We start from the raw sequence: 20295 nt of genomic DNA on the forward strand, positions 1-20295 counted from the left end.
CTTATAACTCATCCTGAATAAAAAGTTATGAATGATTTACTATTCACACTTTGAAAGAGAATTTTTCTCAATCCGTAATGAATCTCTTCAATTCGGATGTGCTTGGGGCTCAATTACATTATGCCCCACTTAATACTAGGCTCGTATGTGATGAACTATGTCCTCTTTCGTTCAAGCTTTTTTTGGTCCATCTGAGTCAGGAACATATTTATGGCCTACTCTACATCAAGGAGGTTCTTGCATTTGGAATCTAGGGGGGTCGACCATGATATATGGGAGAAATTCATTCCATCCATCTATTTTTCACATCATTTAGAAAATGAATAAAAAAAATAAGACTAGTTTAAAACTCAAGTAAGCTAAATGATAGGAAACAATAAGAACAAACATCCATTAAACATCCTCTGTTGAAACATTTGTGGGGCTACATATTAGGCTAATATTTTTATTTTTTTAGTTCTTCTCAATGGGAATGACCTTATGAATAGCTTGGATGGCATATAAACGTCACAATGAACCTTGACAAGGCTTCGATGGCAAACACTTCCCTCACTACTTTTTCCCATCATCTGACTCACTCGAGTCTTAGATATACTAATTTTATTTTGAGAGATAATTGAGATTTTATTGAAAACCACTAAGATAGGAGATAATACATAAACTAAAAAAAAAACCAATGAAGATCGATTAGCGTGTAAAGCTAATTAAACATAAAAATCGCATTTGGAAACAACTACGTTAACCGTGTGTGTGTGTCTCTCTCTATATATATAGCCGAATGCTCGGCTACGCACCAGTTTGCATGAAACTTATGCGAACTTTTTTGAGAACTCATCATAAGTGATGTGGCTCCAAAATTTGAACGGTCCACGTGAAGTAGCACCTTATGAAACGCCCTAAGCCCAATTTTTACTTTGATCCAAAACTTTAGTGGACCATGAAAAATGAAAACACTTTCCTCCCTTCATTTTTATTTCTCTTTGCTAAGGCTAGCCAAAATTTCACATTAGGGTGAAATTTTGTCCCTTGAGTTATATATATATATGCACCATAATTTTCTTCATATGTGTGGAATCAAAATAAATAAAAAATCATTAGTTGATGATCAAAGAAGCTTTGCATGACATATGCTATAGTTAGGGGTGTACACGAACCGATCTAGCTCGGTTAGCTTGCTTGACTCGACTTGAAAAAGCTCGATTCAACTCGGTTCGAAGCTGAGTTCAAGCCGACTCGAGTTGATTTTTTGAGCTCGAAAATGAGTTCGAGCTGAGTTCGAGCTGGCCCGAGCTCGACTCGACTTGGATCGAACGCAGCTCGAATCGAATCAGTTCAGTGATTCGGTTACTTTGATATTGATGTTGCTCACCAAGTGTTTGATGAAATGACTCAATGAAGTGTGGTTGGTGGCAAGGAAGGCATGTATATGAAACAAATATCCTATTTTTTCTTGATTTTTATGTTGCTTAGAAGGTGCTTGATAAAATACCAGTAAAAACCATCGCAACTGTTTTACATACAGTGAGATTTTGAAGGTGCAATCCAAGTGTTTGTGAAAATGCTACACAAGCGAACTCGGCTTGAACTATCCCGAGCTGCTGACCGAACCAAGCCGAGCTGGCCAGTCAGGCTCGAGGACCGAGCCAAGCCGAGTTTGAGGTCTGCTAGTGGCCGAGCCAAGTCGAGCTGAGGCCAGCTTGACTCGGTTCCACTCCATGTACACCCCTAGCCATAGTCATCGTTAAGGGTTTGTTTGGGAACATGATATGTCTCCAATTATCATAAAATCTATGGTAATTAAAATTGTTAGTTGTGTTTTGCAACATGTGATAAAAGTGACTTAGAGACACCTTGTAATTTTTTGAATGCATGAGTGGCGGGAGAGTGAGAAAGATGATTATTTACCTTATAAATATGGTAATGCTTATAAATAGAATCACATGATTTTGTTTTGATTCAGCAGGGCATTTGGTGTATATTCATATCAAATGCACTCTCCCACATGTATGAATTACTGCTGATTATAAGCGACCAAACGGCAGTAGACTACCATCTTTCCATAATTTCAAAGTCAAATTCCCCACACACATGGAAACAAGGAATGGGCGTGCAAGATCACATCCGCTCATCAGCCGAACATAACAATCTATACGCAATTATCTAAAAATTCAGATCTATTTGATCATGAAATGGGCCACCTCTATACAAAGCAATGACCTGTTAAGTGAAATTGACCAACAGTTACAATGCCGTGTGAATGTGTGGAGTACCTTATAGTAATATTTATCTGATTTTATAAGCATGGATCGCCTCATGATCTAATCCAATATTACACGTCTTCCTCTTTTACCAGTGTGATTGAAATGAGAACTCTACTGTAATTTTCATTTCCTTTTACTACAATGCTACCTTAGGTATTTCAACGTGGCACATAGGGCCTGTTAATATACCACCAAATAAGTTACTTTCTCTATTTACAACCACAGATATATAACTTATTTCAGATAAGGGCGTGTTTGATTTTTCAGAGCCCATGTAAATAACCTTGAAATGAGTATTATTACCATTTCACCCGTTTGAAAATCATTTGAAAGAATGAGGTAAATAGTCAAGGAAATGTTCCCTTTGTGAGAGAGAGAGAGAGAGAGAGAGTTAAATATGCATCAGCTCAATACCAATTAACCAAATTTGTTATGCTCGAGCTTGGACCCGCATATTATGTCAATGTAGGATGTGTATTGGATGGTGAGCCCACCTTAGTAGTGAAATGAAATAGTGACATTTGATTAGTAAGGCCGGATACTATCAGAGATGAGCCTAAGCCTTCTTAAGTTTTGTCGGCCGACCCTGCAGTTGGCCCATCTCTAACAGCGTATAGCCCCACCATTTAAATCTCACCACATCATTTCATCACTGACGTGGGTAGTGGGCTACTCACCACCCAATCCACATGGATGGTTTGTCAGCCGACCATGTACTTAGCCCATTTCTAACCGTGTATAGCCGCGTCATTTAAATCTCGCCACGTCATTTCACCACTGACGTGGGTGGCGGGCTACTCACCACCCAATCCACATCCATCCATGTCCTGGTTGGACCCAATCTAAGCTTGGGCACAATTCAAACCTAGCCCATTGCCATGGTTAGCGGGTGTTTGAAATGAAAAACAACCAAATGTTCCAATTCAGTAAACATGCATGTACAAATTAGTAGTTAGGACTGTTCAACCAATCTCAATTTGGAAGAAATGCAGCCCTGCATTTTAGATAATTTAATTTGAATTAGCATCTGCCAGGTGTAATTTCAAAGTCCATGCCAATCTGCCAACGGTCACTACCAAAATATCAAATTAATGAATATGGTGAATGCCATTATGCAGGTTGTGCACAAAAAGTGCCTGCATTTAGACAATACACACCGGAAAGAAACATGCTTGGTAACTGTGACTGTTCAACTGATCGGCCACCATGTTACTAGACCATGGCCTAATGCTTTAGTGAGGTGACATCTGTAACCATTCAAATGATGTGAGTTATATTGATGGAATGGGGACTTGCAATAACTATTCATATTTCTGACCACTCATCATCAAATGGCTATCATAATCGGATGCGGATTGAGTGGTGTGCCACATACCACTGCTTGTGTTGTTAAAACAACCATGAAAAACATAACAGATGGCCGTAAGATGATCATGGTGAGAAGTCAGGAGGATGTGATTAGTGATCCATTAAGTCAAAACTTGATGATCAGTGATCCGACGACGGTGGTCGTGGATATTTAACATACTCTTAGGGTGTATTGCCATAATGCAGTAATGGATCCAAACTAAGAATTTTTGACTTGCTTCAGCATGACTAGACATAAGTAAAATATCTAAGTTTAGAAGTTAAAATAAGGATAATCAATATTGTGTTTTAGAGAGGTTGATTGTGTGTGGCAAGGGCCCAAAGCTCTTCATCGGATGATGCTTTTATAAGCTTCTAAAAGGCGTAGCCATGCATAGGTTTCCTTGTAATTTTTTTATTATGCGTTGGTCGTCTCCTGATAAGCTTTGGACTCTCTATTGCCATCGTGATTCGATTTGATTTTTATGGATTCTTTTTTTTTTTTGGAACCATTGTGTCGCGTGCGAACTGGATTGTAAGGAATCCACCATCAACAACTATTTGGAAACTTTCTGCACATGCCAGGATTATATGTGTCATGCATGTGTTGGTCACATATCTTTAAATGATATTTGCCTTTTCTGTTGTAGACGTGCGCACGACTCTAAGCAGCTTGCCTTTAAAAGGCTATGTGTCACTGATCGCTATGTATTGTGACTCTTATCTAGTATGAGTACAATTTCGTCTCATCATTCGTACATGAGTGCTGACACATGACAACTTCTCACTGAACGACATGGACTATGACAAGCTAGGTGTGAATAGTAAGTAGGTGTCCAGACCCTTGAAGATTTGAAAATCTTAGACTTTTCATTTGAACCACCAGCAATAGTCAAGGAAATGTTCCCATTGAGAGAGAGAGAGAGTGAGAGAGTGTTAAATATAAGTGGGCTCAACACCGATCCAAATTTATTAGGCTCAAGCTTGGACCCACCATATTATGTCAATGTAGGGTGTGTATTGGATGGCGAGCCCACCTTAATAGTGAGATGAAGTAGTGAGATTTGATTAGTAAGGCCGGATACTATCAAAGATAAGCCTAAGCCTTCTTAAAGTTTGTTGACAGACCCTGTACTTGGCCCATCTCTGACAGCGTATAGCCTCACCATTTAAATCTCGCCACATCATTTCACCACTGACGTGGGTAGTGGGCTTCTCACCACCCAATCCACATGGATGGTTTGTCGGCCAACCATGTACTTGGCCCATCTCTAACAGTGTATAGCCCTGTCATTTAAATCTCGCCATGTCATTTCACCATTGACATGGGTGGTGGGCTACTCACCACCCAATCCACATCCATCCATGTCCAGGTCGGACCCAATCTAAGCTTGGGCACAATTCAAACCTGCCCATTGCCATGGTTAGTAGGCGTTTGAAATGAAAACAACCAAATGTTCCAATTTAGTAAACATGCATGTACAAATTAGTAGTTAGGACTGTTCAACCAATCTCAATTTGGAAGAATGCAGCCCTGCATTTTAGATAATTTAATTTGAATTAGCATCAGCCACGTGTAATTTCAAACTCCATGCCAATCAGCCAACGGTCACGACCAAAACCTCAAATCAATGAATATGGTGAATGCCATTATGCAGGTTGTGCACAAAAAGTGCATGCATTTAGACAATACACACGAGAAAGAAACATGTTTGGTAACTGTGACTGTTCATTTGTTAGGCCACCATGTTACTAGACCATGGCCTAATGCTTTAGTGAGGTGACATCTCTAACCATTCAAATGATGTGAGTTATATCCATGGAATGGAGACTTGCAATAACCATTCTTCTTCTGACCACTCATCATCAAATGGCTGTCATAATCGGATGCGGATTGAGTGGTGTGCCACGTACCACTACTCGTGGGACCCATAAATATGTTGTGGTGTTCTTGATTTTTGAGTCAAAAAAATATATGGTCAAATCAAACTTTGGAAAGATTGAGGTAAAAACAAAGGAAATAATCATTAGATATTTACACGGCATTTTCAGGTGAATTGAAAAATCAAACACGCCTTAAAGTAAATTTTGCTTATGATTAGTTATAAGTAACTTTTTTTTATTTAAAATTACTTAATAACTTAAGCTATGTTTTTTTTATAGCTTAATAAAAAAAAGAAAAAAAAACTTTTCATTAGTTGTTAAAGAGAAGCATAGAAGAGACGAAAGAGATGAAAAGCTGATAAGTAAGTTGTTTGCCAAATATACTTATCTGTTTAATAAAAACAAAACTAAGATAAGTCTGGCATAAGTAACTTATTTTAAACAACTTAAGATCCAAACGGGTTGTAGGCACTACATCTATTGATCCTAGACCCCTTCCAATATCCCCATCAGTGGGTGTCACTGACCCGGTGTTTTCTGTAATGGGTCCACTTGAGCTTTAGATATGTTTTATTTTTGGGCTCATGTCCGATGATCTAACGAAATGGATGAAAGGTGTGGATACAACATATACATCATTGTGGGCCCACAAAACTTGGTGACATCCTTTAGTAGTGAGATAGTTGCTGAAGCCGTTAGTAGCTAATCCGCGTCTATGGTCATATTTAGAGCTGGGCAAGGGACTACTCGACTCACCTAACTCGGCTCGTCCGACTCGACCTGAACTGAATGGGTGAGTAGGTCTGAACCGAGTAGGTTTCTCCCGATATGAACTCAAATCGAGCCGAGTTCGAGTTACCCAGTAACTTGACTCGACTCAATCCGAAACTCAATTCGGTCATACTCAACTCGATCTAAAAGCCACTCGACTCAGTTTCGGGTATATATATAATTAAAAACTTCAACCTGATCTCAAACTCTCTCTTCCTCTCTCATCCTCCTCCTCTTTTAATCCCGGCAACCACCCACCTCCATCACCACCCTCCTCTCTCTCTCTCTGTCTCTCTCTCTGTCTCTCTCTCTCTCTCACTCAATTGAATCGATGACCACTTGAACTAACTCGGTCTGATTTAGTCCAGGCGGCTAGACCCGGATTCGAATTGGTTTAGGCATGTTGGACTCGGTATTGAGTCGAGTCGAGTCGAGATCGTGTCAGGCCTATTTCATAACCGGATAGAATCGGATCAGCCCTAACTTGGTCTCACTCCACTTGATGCCCAGCTCTAGTTCTGTCTGATTTCAGAGTCTAGATGCGCGAGGATCGTCTGATGATCCAATCCAAGGCCTTTTTGGTTGAGCGTGATTGAAAGGGGCATTCAACCGAAATATGCATTTCTTATGGAGCTTTTTTAGAATACATCCTTTTTAAGTATTTCAATATGATGCGTTGGAACTTTATCCGTTGATCTTGGACTTCTTTTAATGTCCCAGACCGTTTACGTGATAGAAATTTTATTGGATGGGAATTTTTTTTTTCCCAGAAAAAGATATGGAAAGAATACCTCAACCCTTTGATTATGCAAAAGTTGCGTGACCATCCATATTCAAAACAAAAGAGCCAAAGAACCAGAGGTTGAATAATTCAAATTTGAACTTTTATTTGTGGGATATCCACTATTAAAAGTGAGGCCCACTGTATAAACGGTTTGGATCATTGATTCAAAGGCTAAATTCCCGGTCCACCCTGATGTATCTGTTTATCTAAACCGTACATCCCATTTCTAAGATTATTTTAAGGTATGAGCAAAAATATGAGACAGATCCGACGCTCAAGTGGACCACACCAAACAATAAGCTTGGTTGCATTAAATGCACAAAGCATCAAGTGCAGTTGCATTAAATGCAAGAGTAATCCGTGGCGTGGTCTATTTGAGCGTTGGATCTGCCTCATTTTTTTTCTCATGCTTTAAAATAACCTGAAAAAATGGATGAACGGCTTGGATAAACAGATACATCACGGACGGGGGCAGGGCGCAATCCCCGTTCAAATTACGCATCGTATTATAATACGACGGTACGTATTCCGGAAAACGTCTTCGTAGAGAAGAATAAGTACTGCTGACCGGCTGGTGCACTCGCGCGAGAGAAGTATTTTAAAGTCGCGCTAACACGTGCCAGCGATAAACAACGTGAGAGATCCAAGACACTCATCACATGGGCCACACCATCTAGATACCAGATGAGCAGATACGAATGATGACTCCAATATCACGTCAGTTGGTGGGTCAGACGAATACAATGAATGGACGGTTAACAGAAATTGACGAGCTGTCCACATTCAGCTCATATCTGTGGCCTGCAAGAGGAACTAACAGTCCTGTTGTATCCACCATCCAAACCATCTAGTGGATCCTTCTCGCGGCTTGGATATCCTGCATGTGTGCGACATTGGCACGCGTGTGCAGTTCTCTTTTCTCGAGCATTTTCGAATTTCAAAATGCCCTTTTTGTTGTGTAGGGTCTACTTCTCACATATTCATTCGTAGGGTCGAAGCGGGTGAGTGCCAGCGCATTTCCACCTGGTCATGAGCGCCAATCATGCGGAATAATCTTGCTAAAATACGCCGGTAGCTCATGGCGCTCATGGATCTTTGTTCTCATCGTTCAGGGTAACTGCCACGTGGCAGTGGACTATAGCACACGTAGAAAACCTGTGATGGATCTAAGCCATTCATTGGCAGTGCCTGCGTTGGTAATGGTCCTTTCTTGGGGTTGCATATGTACGAGAGAAATGGATGGTTTGGGAAAAGATGATCAATGGTCTATATTCAAAGTACATGTACGGATAACCTTAATGGAACTTCTTGATTTTCGGTACACGTGATTTTTAAAGTGGACTTCTTATGACGAACGGTACGGATTTCTTAAAACTATGCCAAGTTGGCACATTTGCCTTGAATTTCTTCTTCCTCCTCTCCCGTTAATCGCCCCGCCATTTTCACAGGATAATTGCTTTAAGACGCGGATTTCGTGCCGAAGCCTTTCACGTGATGTTTGTGAGAAATCTACACCGTCCATCCGTTTTGTGACCTCATTCTAGGACTTGAATCCAAAATTTAGCAGGATCCAAGACTCATGTGAGCCGCACTAGAGGAAAAGGTAGTTAGGGAAATTACTACCGTTGAAACATCCCTGGGGTTGACACTGATGTTTACATGCCATCCATACCGTTCGTAACATCATTCCTACTGGGATGAACTGAAAACACAAATATTAGACTGATTCAAAACCTCCGTGGCCCCACGAATATTTCAACTGTGGACCTTCAATCCTCACGTTTTCGGCACACTTGATCTTGGATCCGGATCATTTTTTGGCGACATTCCTAAAATGAGCTCAAAAAACGGATGGACGGGATGGATTTCTCACAAACATCGAGCTAGGGCCATATAACTTTATAGGCAGGAACTTCCCGTGAAACGTTCTAGCAGTAAATCCGCATCCATTGCTTTAACATTCGACCACTCGGCATGTGGCCTAGTTCAGTGATCCAGACCGTTGATCTAATCCCACGGGAACGGTTTAGGTATTATCCCGGTAACACCCACTTACCGTGTGGGGCCCACTTGATGAATATACTGTACACTCACGCCGTCCATCCATTTTTCCAACCACGTGATACTAAAAATTAAGCGGTTCCAAATATCAGATGGACCACATCACTGGAAAAAGAAGTGAACGGCCATTAAAAGCTTTTGACCTTTGAATTTTCCTTCCATTCAGGTCTGGTTAACATTATAAACGGGTTGGACGGTAAATAAATATTAAAGTAGACCCAAGGAAGTTTTTAATGGTGAGCGTTTAATCACTACTGTTTCCTATGGTGTGGTCCAACTGAGATTTCAATCTGCTTAATTCTTGGGACCACGTCCTAAAATGGGCTGGAACAACAGATGGACAGTGTAGATGTACGAAAAATCATCAAGGTGAGACACACGGTAAGGGTAACACAGATTCACCCAGGTAACACCTGGACCTGGTCCACTCCTTGATACCAACTACCTGGATGAACCCAGATTCATGAAAAGACGACTATTTGAAAATAATCGGGAACTAGCTTTTAGTTTTCGTAAAGTAGATCGCATGGTTCAATGATCAGAACCATTGATATGCTGGATCCATTGTCAGGCCCCAAAGTTCTTCTACTTGGGACAATCCCAACCTTTCATTTTATGGCCAGAAAATACGCAATCGCCCACATGAATGCAGCAACAGCCCACATCCAACTTGATTATTATCTTCCAACGGGTGAGATTCTCGATGATGGTCCATCCACGAAGGGGAACAACAGACCAATGGGCTGGATCAGTAAAGAGTGGGCCCCACTTGTAAAAACTCAAAACTTGAGCTGTACGGTGTAGATATCCTCTGGTTGATCCCGATGCACGTATAATTCCTCTCGGGGCGTAGGTGTGCCGTATCCACTCGGCGCATTTTAGAGAACCCCAAAAACTAACAATTTCCAGAAAGTCTAAAAAAAAAATAAAAAAAATTGAAAAGAAATTTTCGGACAGCCCGGCTTCTTACCAATCTCTCTCTCTCTCTCTCTCTCTCTCCAAAACCCTAAAATCGAGAAACCTTCTCTCTCCTACCAAACGCCTCTCGCGTTTTCCTTGGGGTTCCATCGATTCCCTGCCCTAACACTCCAGGGTTAGGGTTCCTATTTCAGTTTCATTTCATCTTCTGGAGTGATATGAGTTAGAAAATCGTGAGATTTTTCGATTTCCTGCAATCGGTAGACGGATTCGGAGTTCCAGAGCCGAGATGGCGGACGATTCTCAGCTGGAGCAGATCGAAGGCGAAATCCGCGATCATTTCCGAGCTCTCGCGTAAGACGATATGATTCTTCTTCTCTCTTTAAGTTTCGTTTTCTGTACTGATTTTGTTACTCTTGAGATCTGATTTGTTTGTGCTTTTGATGGAAAATGGAATTTCATTGTGTTTTTCCTTCTTCCCTTTTGGTATGGAAATATCAACAAAAAAAAAGGAAGCATTTTGAAAAATCCCATCTTTCAGTGGTTTTATTTTGGTGGGGACGGTTGGAAAATTTTGAGTAATTTCATTAGCAAATTTGCGATTAAGATTTAAGCATGCCTGGCCAAGGCTATTTGCACGAGATGCGATTATACTGAATTTCATTGCTAGTAAAAGAACAAAAATGCAATTTTAATTGCTAGCTCATGTGATCTATAGCATGAAAACACATGCGAAGTCCAGGTTGTCCATCAGGTGGGCCGCACCTCCCCACTTATATCCCCTGATCCAAATTGGGGCACTGCATTCATCAGGTGGGCAAAATGTGCACGAAAGGAATGGGCACTTAGGAAGAGTTTGCCTTAAATGTACAAGCATGGCCTACTTGCCTGAGTTTTGGGTCTGGCCGTCTGGGCACACAATGTGAGGCTATCCTGATAAATGGGCCAGATCTCTAACAAGCTTTCCTGCAAGTAGAGTCTTCAATTCTCTTTGGAATAAGAGCGTCGTCGGTTCATTTGGAACTGGAAGTCTAAAATCCTTGAAGATGCATGAATGAAGTAATATTTAGCAATTCAACGTAAGTCAGTTTAAAATGCGATGGTTAGAAGAGTGTGTTGGATGAAGAGTGACTACGATTGTAGTAGTTCAAGCAATTGGCCTAGCCTAGGCTATCAAACTTAGGTTTATAACCTAGGTGGTAGCTCCCCAAGCTCTATCCTGATAAATGGGCCATATCTCTAACAAGCTTTCATGCAAGTAGAGTCTTCAATTCTCTTTGGAATAAGAGCGCCATCGGTTCATTTGGAACTGGAAGTCTAAAATTCTTGAAGATGCATGAATGAAGTAATGTTTAGCAATTCAACATAACTCAGTTTTAAATGTGATGGTTAGAAGAGTGTGTTGGATGAAGAGTGGCTTCCACTTCCATTGTAGTAGTTCAGGCAATTTGCCTAGCCCAGGCTATCAAGCTTAGGTTTATAACCTAGGTGGTAGCTCCCCAAGCTCTCATGGAACAACATGATTACCTGAGGTTTTAGGTGGGCAATCACCTTGTTATCTTCTCTCTACGTGACTCATTTCTCCCTTTTACAAAGGGAAAATATTCTTTGGTGGGAACCATTGTTCAAAGTATCCTCAATATTATCGATAATATCCCCAATATTATTTGGATCTCCAAATCGGCGATACCGGTAACACTAGTAGTACCAGAAATTCCAAGTATCAGCAATATAATGTTATGTATCACCAATATTTTCGATTGTGTAAATTCTAGGCGTCACTTGTATTGCTAATGTATTAATATCGCCAATGTATCGCCAATATTTTTGACTGTGTAAATTCCAGGTGTTACTTGTATTGCCAATGTGTCGATGATATTTCAATATTATCGCGAATGAATTGATATCGCCAAAAATCTGTTTATTACAAAAAACACATTTCTCTTTAGACAGATATCTGGAGTGGGGATTTCCCTCTTCAGACAGTTTTCTTGGGTTTTCCTGGTTTATCCCTCACCCCTAGCATCTTCGTTGTAGATTGTTTTTTCCTTCTCTACCTCTGGCGGGGAGTGGACCCCTCCTTGTTGGCAGGACCTCTCAGACCTTGAATTTAACGAGCTGTTGTCCTTATTGTCTCGTTTATAGAGCCTTTCCCCTATCTCGGGAGTGGATGGTTCTCTTAGGTGGTGCCTTAGCAGCTCCAGAGTTTTTTTGGTGCACTCCTTCGCTTCCCTCTCGCATCTGGAGAATGGAAGTGCTTCCAGCCACACTGCCCCTATTTGGTCATATAAAGTTTCCCCCAAGGTTTTAGCCGTTGGCTGGTTGATTGGGAGAAACAAGGTGCTGACAATGGACAACCTTCAAAAGAGATCAATGGTCCTCCCAAATATCTATCTGCTCTACTATAAAGCGGCAAAGTCTGTTGATCATCTGTTCATCCATTGCTCATTCCCCAGAATTGTCTGGTTTGGTATTCTTAGAAGCTCAGGTCTCTTGTGGGTTATGCTGGGCTCAATTGAAGGTCTATTCCGGTCTTGGCACACTGAAGGGGGTAGCAGCCTGGACAAGTTGAGATGGAGAGTTGCAGTGCTTGCTGTTGCGTGGTCCATCTGGAGTAAGAAATAGCTGTTGCTTTCAGAATGACAATTGACAGGAGGTCTGCTTCAGGAGTTCTTCATTGGGCTCTTTTTTATTTTTTATTTTTATTATTTTTATTAATTTTAAATATGAGGGATTGGGTTCCCTAGATGTGGGTTCTGGGCAGCTGCTTTGGCCTTCTCTTTTTGCTATAGATTTTTAGGTTTTTATTTTTTATTTTTAAGTTTTAGTTTGTGTTGTTTCTCCTTTTCCGTCTTTTCCTTTTATTTTTTCTTGTACTTTTGCCTTAATAATATTCATCATCTTTCAAAAAAAAAATCCATTTCAAATTTTTTCTGGGTGCATTGTTGTATGATGAAATGCATGTGTGTGTGGAAAAGGTACTACAAGGGCTACCTCATGGGAACTTCCCATAAGGTTGAGCTCTGTGGGCCCCACTATGATTTGTGTCGGACATCAATGCCATCAACCAGATGCACCCTTCCATGGTGGGCTGCAGGCCGAAAGATTAGGCCAATCAATGACTTGGGTGGGCCACACCACAAGCAACACTCGAGAGTAGATACCAACTCATTGAAACCTTCATGATCATTTATAGGACCTACTGAGATGCTGTTGAAACATCCGGCCCATCCATTTGTGTGTGACCCGCTTGGATGAGGGGTCACACTAAGTTTCAGCTGTATCAAAAACTCAGATGGGTCCTCCCACCAAGTGGTTTTATAGGTTTTGTGCACAATTTCTCATGGTTTTAGATGGTATGGTCCAATTGAGTTTTGGATACAGGCTGATTTTTGGGATATCCCATAACCTAGAGGGGATCTACTAAATGCACGGTGTGGATGTTTGACAGAATTATGATGAGGCCCACATAGCTCAACCCATAGTATCATTTCCTTATATATATATATATATATATATATATATATATATATGTATGTATGTATGTATATATATATACACACGTGCACGCATGGATGGATGGATGGATCCACCATTTTCCCCATGTTTTCCTAATGTTTCCTTGAGTCAATGATGCATGCTTTTAGGCTCCATTAGAGGGAAACTTATTATTTGATTCCTAAATGTCAAATGTGCTTCTTTCGCTATCATTTGATTCTTAAATATGTAAACATGTCTATTTTAACATTTCCTGAAGTATCATTAAAAATAACCATTTCCCCCATGTCTCTCTAATGTTTTCTTGAGTCTACATTACATGCTTTTAGACCACCATTAAAGAAAAATTTATTACGTATGCGTCTTTTTTGCAATTATTTGATTCCTAAATATGCAAATATGTGTGTTTAGGTTATTCTAAAGTTTCATTGAGAAATTCTACCATTTCCTCATGTTTTCTTATTGTTTCCCTCAATTAGTTCTACATTTCTGGGTATAAACAATTATATCAGTGATATCGATACATGTTTCCGTATCCCTAGCTAGCGAGATACATGTAACGATATTGATACTACGAACACTGACCCTTCCCTGCCATGGTTTTGAATGTCGGTATCAGTCAGCGTGTCGGCCCAGCGGAGAAATGATACGACACAACATCGCTTATTGGTATCAGGGCTGTATCGGTCATATTTTTTTTTAAAGCAAAAAGATATGGAAAAATAGGAAAAAAAAAGAGATTTCTGAGAATCTATCATTTTTTGTTTTGGTATTTTGACTATGTATTCAATAGTGTATTGGACCATTCTTTGATGAGAATGTTGTCTTTTGATTTTACTTGTTGAAGGTCAACTAAATGGGCCCTAATTAAACACAAATCAAGCATGATTCGGTGAACAATGACCCATTACATTAAAATACAATAACAAGAAGATGAAAATATAAAAAAAGAAAGTGAAGTTTTACCATTCTTTCTGATTTTTCCCATAATGGTCCACTTCGCTCTGATTTATTGAATCTCATTCAAATTATTTGTTTTGATCCCAAAATAGGTCTAGATCTAGCCCAAAATGAGTTTTAAAAATTCTTTCATGGTTTAAATGAAAAAAGAAGAGGAGTCATGAGTGAAATTTTGAAAAAAATAAAATAAATCAAAATTAGGCTTTTATGAGTGTATCGGCTGATACGGGTCAGTTTTTCTTTCTCATATCGGGCCGATACTACCTTGTATCGCATATCATCTCGTGCTGATATGGATATGATACGGCCATATCGGCCAATGGGATACTGATTTTCATATCCATGTCCCTGGCTTGTACACGTGCTCCAACTTTGGTCTTCGGATTCCCTCCACAAGCATCCCCACTTAATTAGTGACATTGCCTACTGCATGCGTGAGTCGATCTACTTGTTCTATTAGTTTGTGGATCAATTGGATTAATTGCACACACTCTCCTTGTGTCACTTCCTTTGAAGCCATTGGATTAATTGCACACACCTGCTTTGATACCAAAATTGTGCAACCTTGTTATCGAATCAATGAGATATCGACATTGAATAGCAAAGAAGTAGACAAAAATTATACTCACAAGAATATTTGAGTAGAGAGGGATAAATACTTTGTTGATATGAAACTTCTTCTTACAATGCCTAATAAAAGAACTCACACTGAAATTTTTTTAGAATGACTTAACTCCTGCACCATCCTCCCTTTTATAGACCTTACATGAATCTTTAATGAAAATCCCCTCAACTATTAGATTGATTTCAAATTAATCATAATTTATTTTAAACCAATCTAACCTACCTAAATGGTGATAGCCTAATAATAGGAAAAACAAACATAGAAAGTAATTCTAATTACATCTTTAAATTATCCCTATATCTTCAATCTCATCAATTACACCCCCTTCATATCTTCAATCACATTAGTCATATCTTTAAATCACCCTCTCATCTCCCAAAATAGTAAATTTATGCCCTCAAAACTATGAATAAACAGTCCAAAAATCAACACATGTTAGGCCTATGGTGGGCTGTGGGCCTACATTATTGTTGGGACCTACATTGGGCCTAGGTGGGCCATGGGCCTGCATCAATGTGTGACTGACCTAATGACTGGACCAGCTGGATTTGGGAAAGAGGCATTGAGCAGCATGCTCATGTCGTGGCCAATTTAGTACATCGCCCCGTTGCACATGTGTGCCACATTTGCCTGTGTGCTACTTGTGCTGCGATTCACCTCTTCAATTTCCCCTTGTGAAAATTGCTTTAGCACTTCACTTCTATCCTATTCACATTCCCCCTTCTATATATGATTTTACAAAGTGTAAACTTTTAAAAATAATTACACAGATATTCATCCGTTTGATTGTGGAGGCAGTGAATCTTCAAAAGGCCATCTATAGCCTTGTGGATGCAATTACATTCTCCAGTAAACTGTCGAGGTGCCTATGGGGTCAGTCATGTAGCCATTCTGGGTGTTTTGACCACCTTGGTGGTGACTGAAAAAAGAAATATTTTAAATGGGAAGTGGTGTTGGAAGGGCTGAATTGGATAATTCCATACTCTTAAATTTACCAAAGCTTGTTAGTTCGTCTGCAGCATCTAATCTTTCAATTCACATAAACTTGATAGTTGATTTGGACTCTCGTTTGCCTTATTGTTTGGTTACGTCTTCCTTTGAAAATGATTTTTTTTCCTGGACAAGTACTGACTTCTCTTTGTGATCCTTTTGATAATAATAATGCTTACCTTCTTTTTTTTTTTTGCAGGAATGGCTTTCAGAAGCTGGATAAGATTAAAGACCCAAATAGACAAACTAAGCAGTTGGAGGAGCTCACTGGGAAGATGAGAGAGTGTAAACGGTGGGCTATATCAACTGCTCAAGGATATGTCTTCTTGTTTCCAAGTTCTAGTAAATTGGACCAAGTTTAAAGTATTGTCCAAAACCTGTACCCATCGTATGATACTTACTGGTATTGTCCATGAGCGATACGGCTGTATCAGCCCAAAACAGCCTGATATAGAGAGATATGATCCCATATTGGTGCTGAGTGATGCGATTTTCAAAAACCGATTTTTAATCCTTGATTTAAACTATATTACTTCTTATAGATTGTCTACAGGGCTGTAGCTTCATTTAGAGAATATGGTACTGAATTCTGTATCACTTGTTTTCACACTAAATAATTGCAAAATCACATTCTTGTTGCTTGGGTATTTTGTTTTGATGCACTGAGAAGAATTAATATAGATGATGAATTAACAAAATCATATTCTTGTTTTGATACCAATTATTTCCATTCAGGTTGATTAAAGAATTTGATCGTGAAATTAAAGATGGGGAGAATGGGAATCCTCCTGAGGTCAATAAACAGCTCAATGAGAAAAAGCAGTCCCTGGTCAGTCATTGGATTCCGTTTTAAATCCAGTTTTCATTGATACATAATCTAAAGTTAACAGAGAGCACACTTTATTAATGCAGATCAAAGAGCTGAATTCATATGTGGCGTTGAGAAAAACGTAAGTCAGCCTCTCTCATTTAATTTTGTATTATACACTCTACTATTCGATGGTCATGTACATACAACCATGCGTGTAATTTGTTTGGGATGCTGGCCCATAAATGTGTGTTACGTTTTGAAACCACGTCCGAGCTTTTCCTCTGGTCCTACATAAATCAGCAAGTGGTTAACAAAGGGAAAGCCATCTTCTTGTTGTTGATATTTTTAAGAAAAGGAAAAACCAATTTCATTGGCTGCCACAGGCAGTGGTAAATTTACACTTGTTCCACAGTGGCTTTAAAATTGTTTCTGAGTAGTTTTTTTCTTTTGGTCCAAAGAAAAATTGGCGTGTTATTATGAATTTCATGAGATTATACACCTGCTTTTACTTTTGTGTGGCCTCTTTTTTGTTTTTTATTTTTATTTTTTTTTAATGACTTGTTGGATTTTTATCTTGTTATTTTGATGCCCTTGATTTTTGGATAGTATTTTAATTCCTCTCAAACAATCTTTATTCAATTTGGTGGGAGTGCAGGTACACGAGTAGTCTCGGTAATAAAAGAGTGGAACTCTTTGATATGGGAGCTGGAGGGAGCGATCCTGCTGGTGAGGACAACGTTCAAATGGCCTCAGGTGCTTCTCCCTGTCTCCTGCCTTTGTATGCAATATCGGTAGCGGGATATATCTATATGGTCGATATTCGTTTCATTCCTATCAAGGTATTCAAGGACAGTAATGGCCGTTATGTAATGGTAATGGCCGTTATGGCTGTTACTTAACGGTAATGGCCGTTATGGCTGTTACTTAACGGTAATGGCCGTTATGGCTGTTATGTAACGGTAATGGTGGGAATCATTACGCATTATGGGCCATTATGGAATAAATGTTCTGTAACAATCCATTACGGGGCCAACATAGTTTTGTTTTTTTTTTTTTAAAATAAAAAATAATTGGCTGTAACGGCCATTATGGTTCCTATCATAACAGTAATTACGGTGGCCATTATAGCAGCCATTACCATATATGAATTCCTTGATTCCTATCTTCTTGGTGAGGTACAGCCCAGTTGTCCTGTGATAAATTTCTATTAACGCTTTTTCAAATTTATTTTGATTTATGGTCAACTGAAATGTGAAGAAGCTCAAAATTGGCATACAGTGTAGTGTTGCTAGTTCTTGCCTGATCTTTAGGGCCCAGTTGGATTCAACTTCCACAAATGGGGGTTTCCTCCAAAAGGGTTTTTCCTGCAACCCTTTTCCGTTGACTCGCCAAAAACCAATCCAAATGGTTTTCGGTTAGTGGGCTTTTTTTTTTGGGAAAGATGACAACTGGGCTTTTTAGTGCCTATTTTGTTGAGCTGTTGATCAGTGGGGGTTTGCTCTAGTGCATGCAAACACACAAAATTTACTGGGGTTCGTCTCAAAACGGCATTTTGGCATCAAACACTCGTTCTGAGTATGCATCCAAACAGCCCTTAATTTGTTAATTGCAACACTTACAGGTCCTACGACCTTTGATGCATTTGCAAATTCTTTGGACCTGGTTCCATAAACATAATCTTCTTGGTCATGCCCTCAAGGTTGTTGAACTTTGTTATCCTGTAGCAATGTCTAATCAAGAGCTTATAAGTTCTGGGATGAAGACCATGAATGAGACCGATCAAGCTATTGAACGCTCCAAACAGGTGCATTACATACAGCATTTCTTTGCCTAGATTCTTCTGCCATGTTCTCACCTTTAAGACTAACCTACCTAGGTTGTTGAGCAAACGGTCGAAGTGGGAGCTCAAACAGCAGGTAAATTGAAGGGCCAAGTAAGTAACAATGTTCACTTGAGTAGTCTCTTTTCCCCTTTCAGGTTGCTTAGGGGGCGTTTGGATCTTAAGTTACCTAAGATAAGCTACTTATGCCTCAAGTAGCTTATCTTGGTTTCTACTTATTAAGCTGAAGTGGTTAAGTAACTTTTAAGTAAAAAAGTTACTTGATCTTAAACTAAACTTATCTCAAGTTATCTGGTGCTGTAAGTAGAAAAAGTAACTTATTTGGTGGTATCCAAATGGGCCCTTAGTGTCCGCATTTTGTACCCTTTGAAATCATTGATTAAAAAATGTGCAGACTGAACAAATGGGCCGCATTGTAAACGAGCTAGATACCATTCACTTCTCAATCAAGAAAGCTTCCCAATTGGTGAAGGAGATTGGTAGACAGGTTGGTTGTTCATAAGCCTCCATCGCTATTGTTGTCTCCATGTGCTTTTATGACGCTATCACTGCCAAAATTTTCTGTTTCAGGTGGCTACCGATAAGTGTATTATGCTCTTTCTATTTCTCATTGTCTGTGGTGTGATAGCTATCATTATTGTGAAGGTACTCTCTCTCTCTCTCTGACACACATCTGTGTGAGAATAATGAATTGAATTATACGACAAAAAAGGAAACAAAATTACAATAAAGGAAAGCCTTTCAAATTGCAATGGAGGTCTTCCAACCAGACAATGGGCCTAATCTCTTGCATTGTGTAGGCTCAAACATCCTGTAATTCAATGGAATAATGTGGCATCCATGCTTTTGCCATGGCTGATGGTTACGTGTTCTGCCTGAGAGTGAAAGTTCCACAGCATGCATTATACCTGGATATGGCGCTTGTGTGTAGAATATCAGACATGGATTGTTACTGATACAGACCCCATTTGAAGCATCTTATAATGATGGTGTAGGTCTGATACTGCAGACATATCTGGTGTTTCTCAGAGCAACACGTAGCTGCATACATGAATATACATACATTCATATGTGGGTCAGTACATGAAAACATTCTATCAATTGTAAAGGCATATCTTTATTGTGTAGATTGTGAATCCCAACAACAAAAACATCAGAGACATCCCCGGTTTGGCGCCGCCGGCGCCAACCACATCAAGGAGATTGTTGTCGGTAAAAACAATGGGAGCTTTTCACTAATCATCCCCAATCTGGATTTTGGAGTGTTCATGTGATATGATGGTAGATGGTGAGTTGAGCACAGAGGAATTTACAATCAATGCAGGTGGCGGGGACCATTATCCCTTATCAGCCAGTCTATTTGTCTTATTGTGGAGATGTCCCGGTCACGATTCTTTACCCATGTAAATCATAGGTTGAGGCTTTATTTCTTTTCTTCTTTTTTCCTATTTCAGTTTGAAATTTAAATTCTATGATTGTGTAAACTAAGAATATGATATTTGGCCTTGTGATGTATTTGCAGTGTTGAGCTTTCTTTGTTTTTCA

At 39.6% G+C, this 20295-nt stretch overlaps 1 protein-coding gene across 1 annotated transcript; it reads left to right on the forward strand.

Moving 5' to 3' along the window:
* The first annotated feature begins 9999 nt into the window (after positions 1-9999).
* LOC131225228 (novel plant SNARE 13-like) lies at positions 10000-20295 on the forward strand. The gene is made up of 10 exons (XM_058220713.1): positions 10000-10380; positions 16299-16391; positions 16835-16928; positions 17012-17049; positions 17566-17663; positions 18635-18714; positions 18787-18843; positions 19145-19237; positions 19321-19395; positions 19879-20295. The coding sequence occupies exons 1-10, from the start codon at positions 10316-10318 to the stop codon at positions 19987-19989; spliced, it is 804 nt and encodes a 267-aa protein (XP_058076696.1). The 5' UTR covers positions 10000-10315; the 3' UTR covers positions 19990-20295.

The sequence above is a fragment of the Magnolia sinica genome, chromosome 14, assembly GCF_029962835.1.
Source record: "Magnolia sinica isolate HGM2019 chromosome 14, MsV1, whole genome shotgun sequence".
In the NCBI taxonomy this organism is placed as follows: domain Eukaryota; kingdom Viridiplantae; phylum Streptophyta; class Magnoliopsida; order Magnoliales; family Magnoliaceae; genus Magnolia; species Magnolia sinica.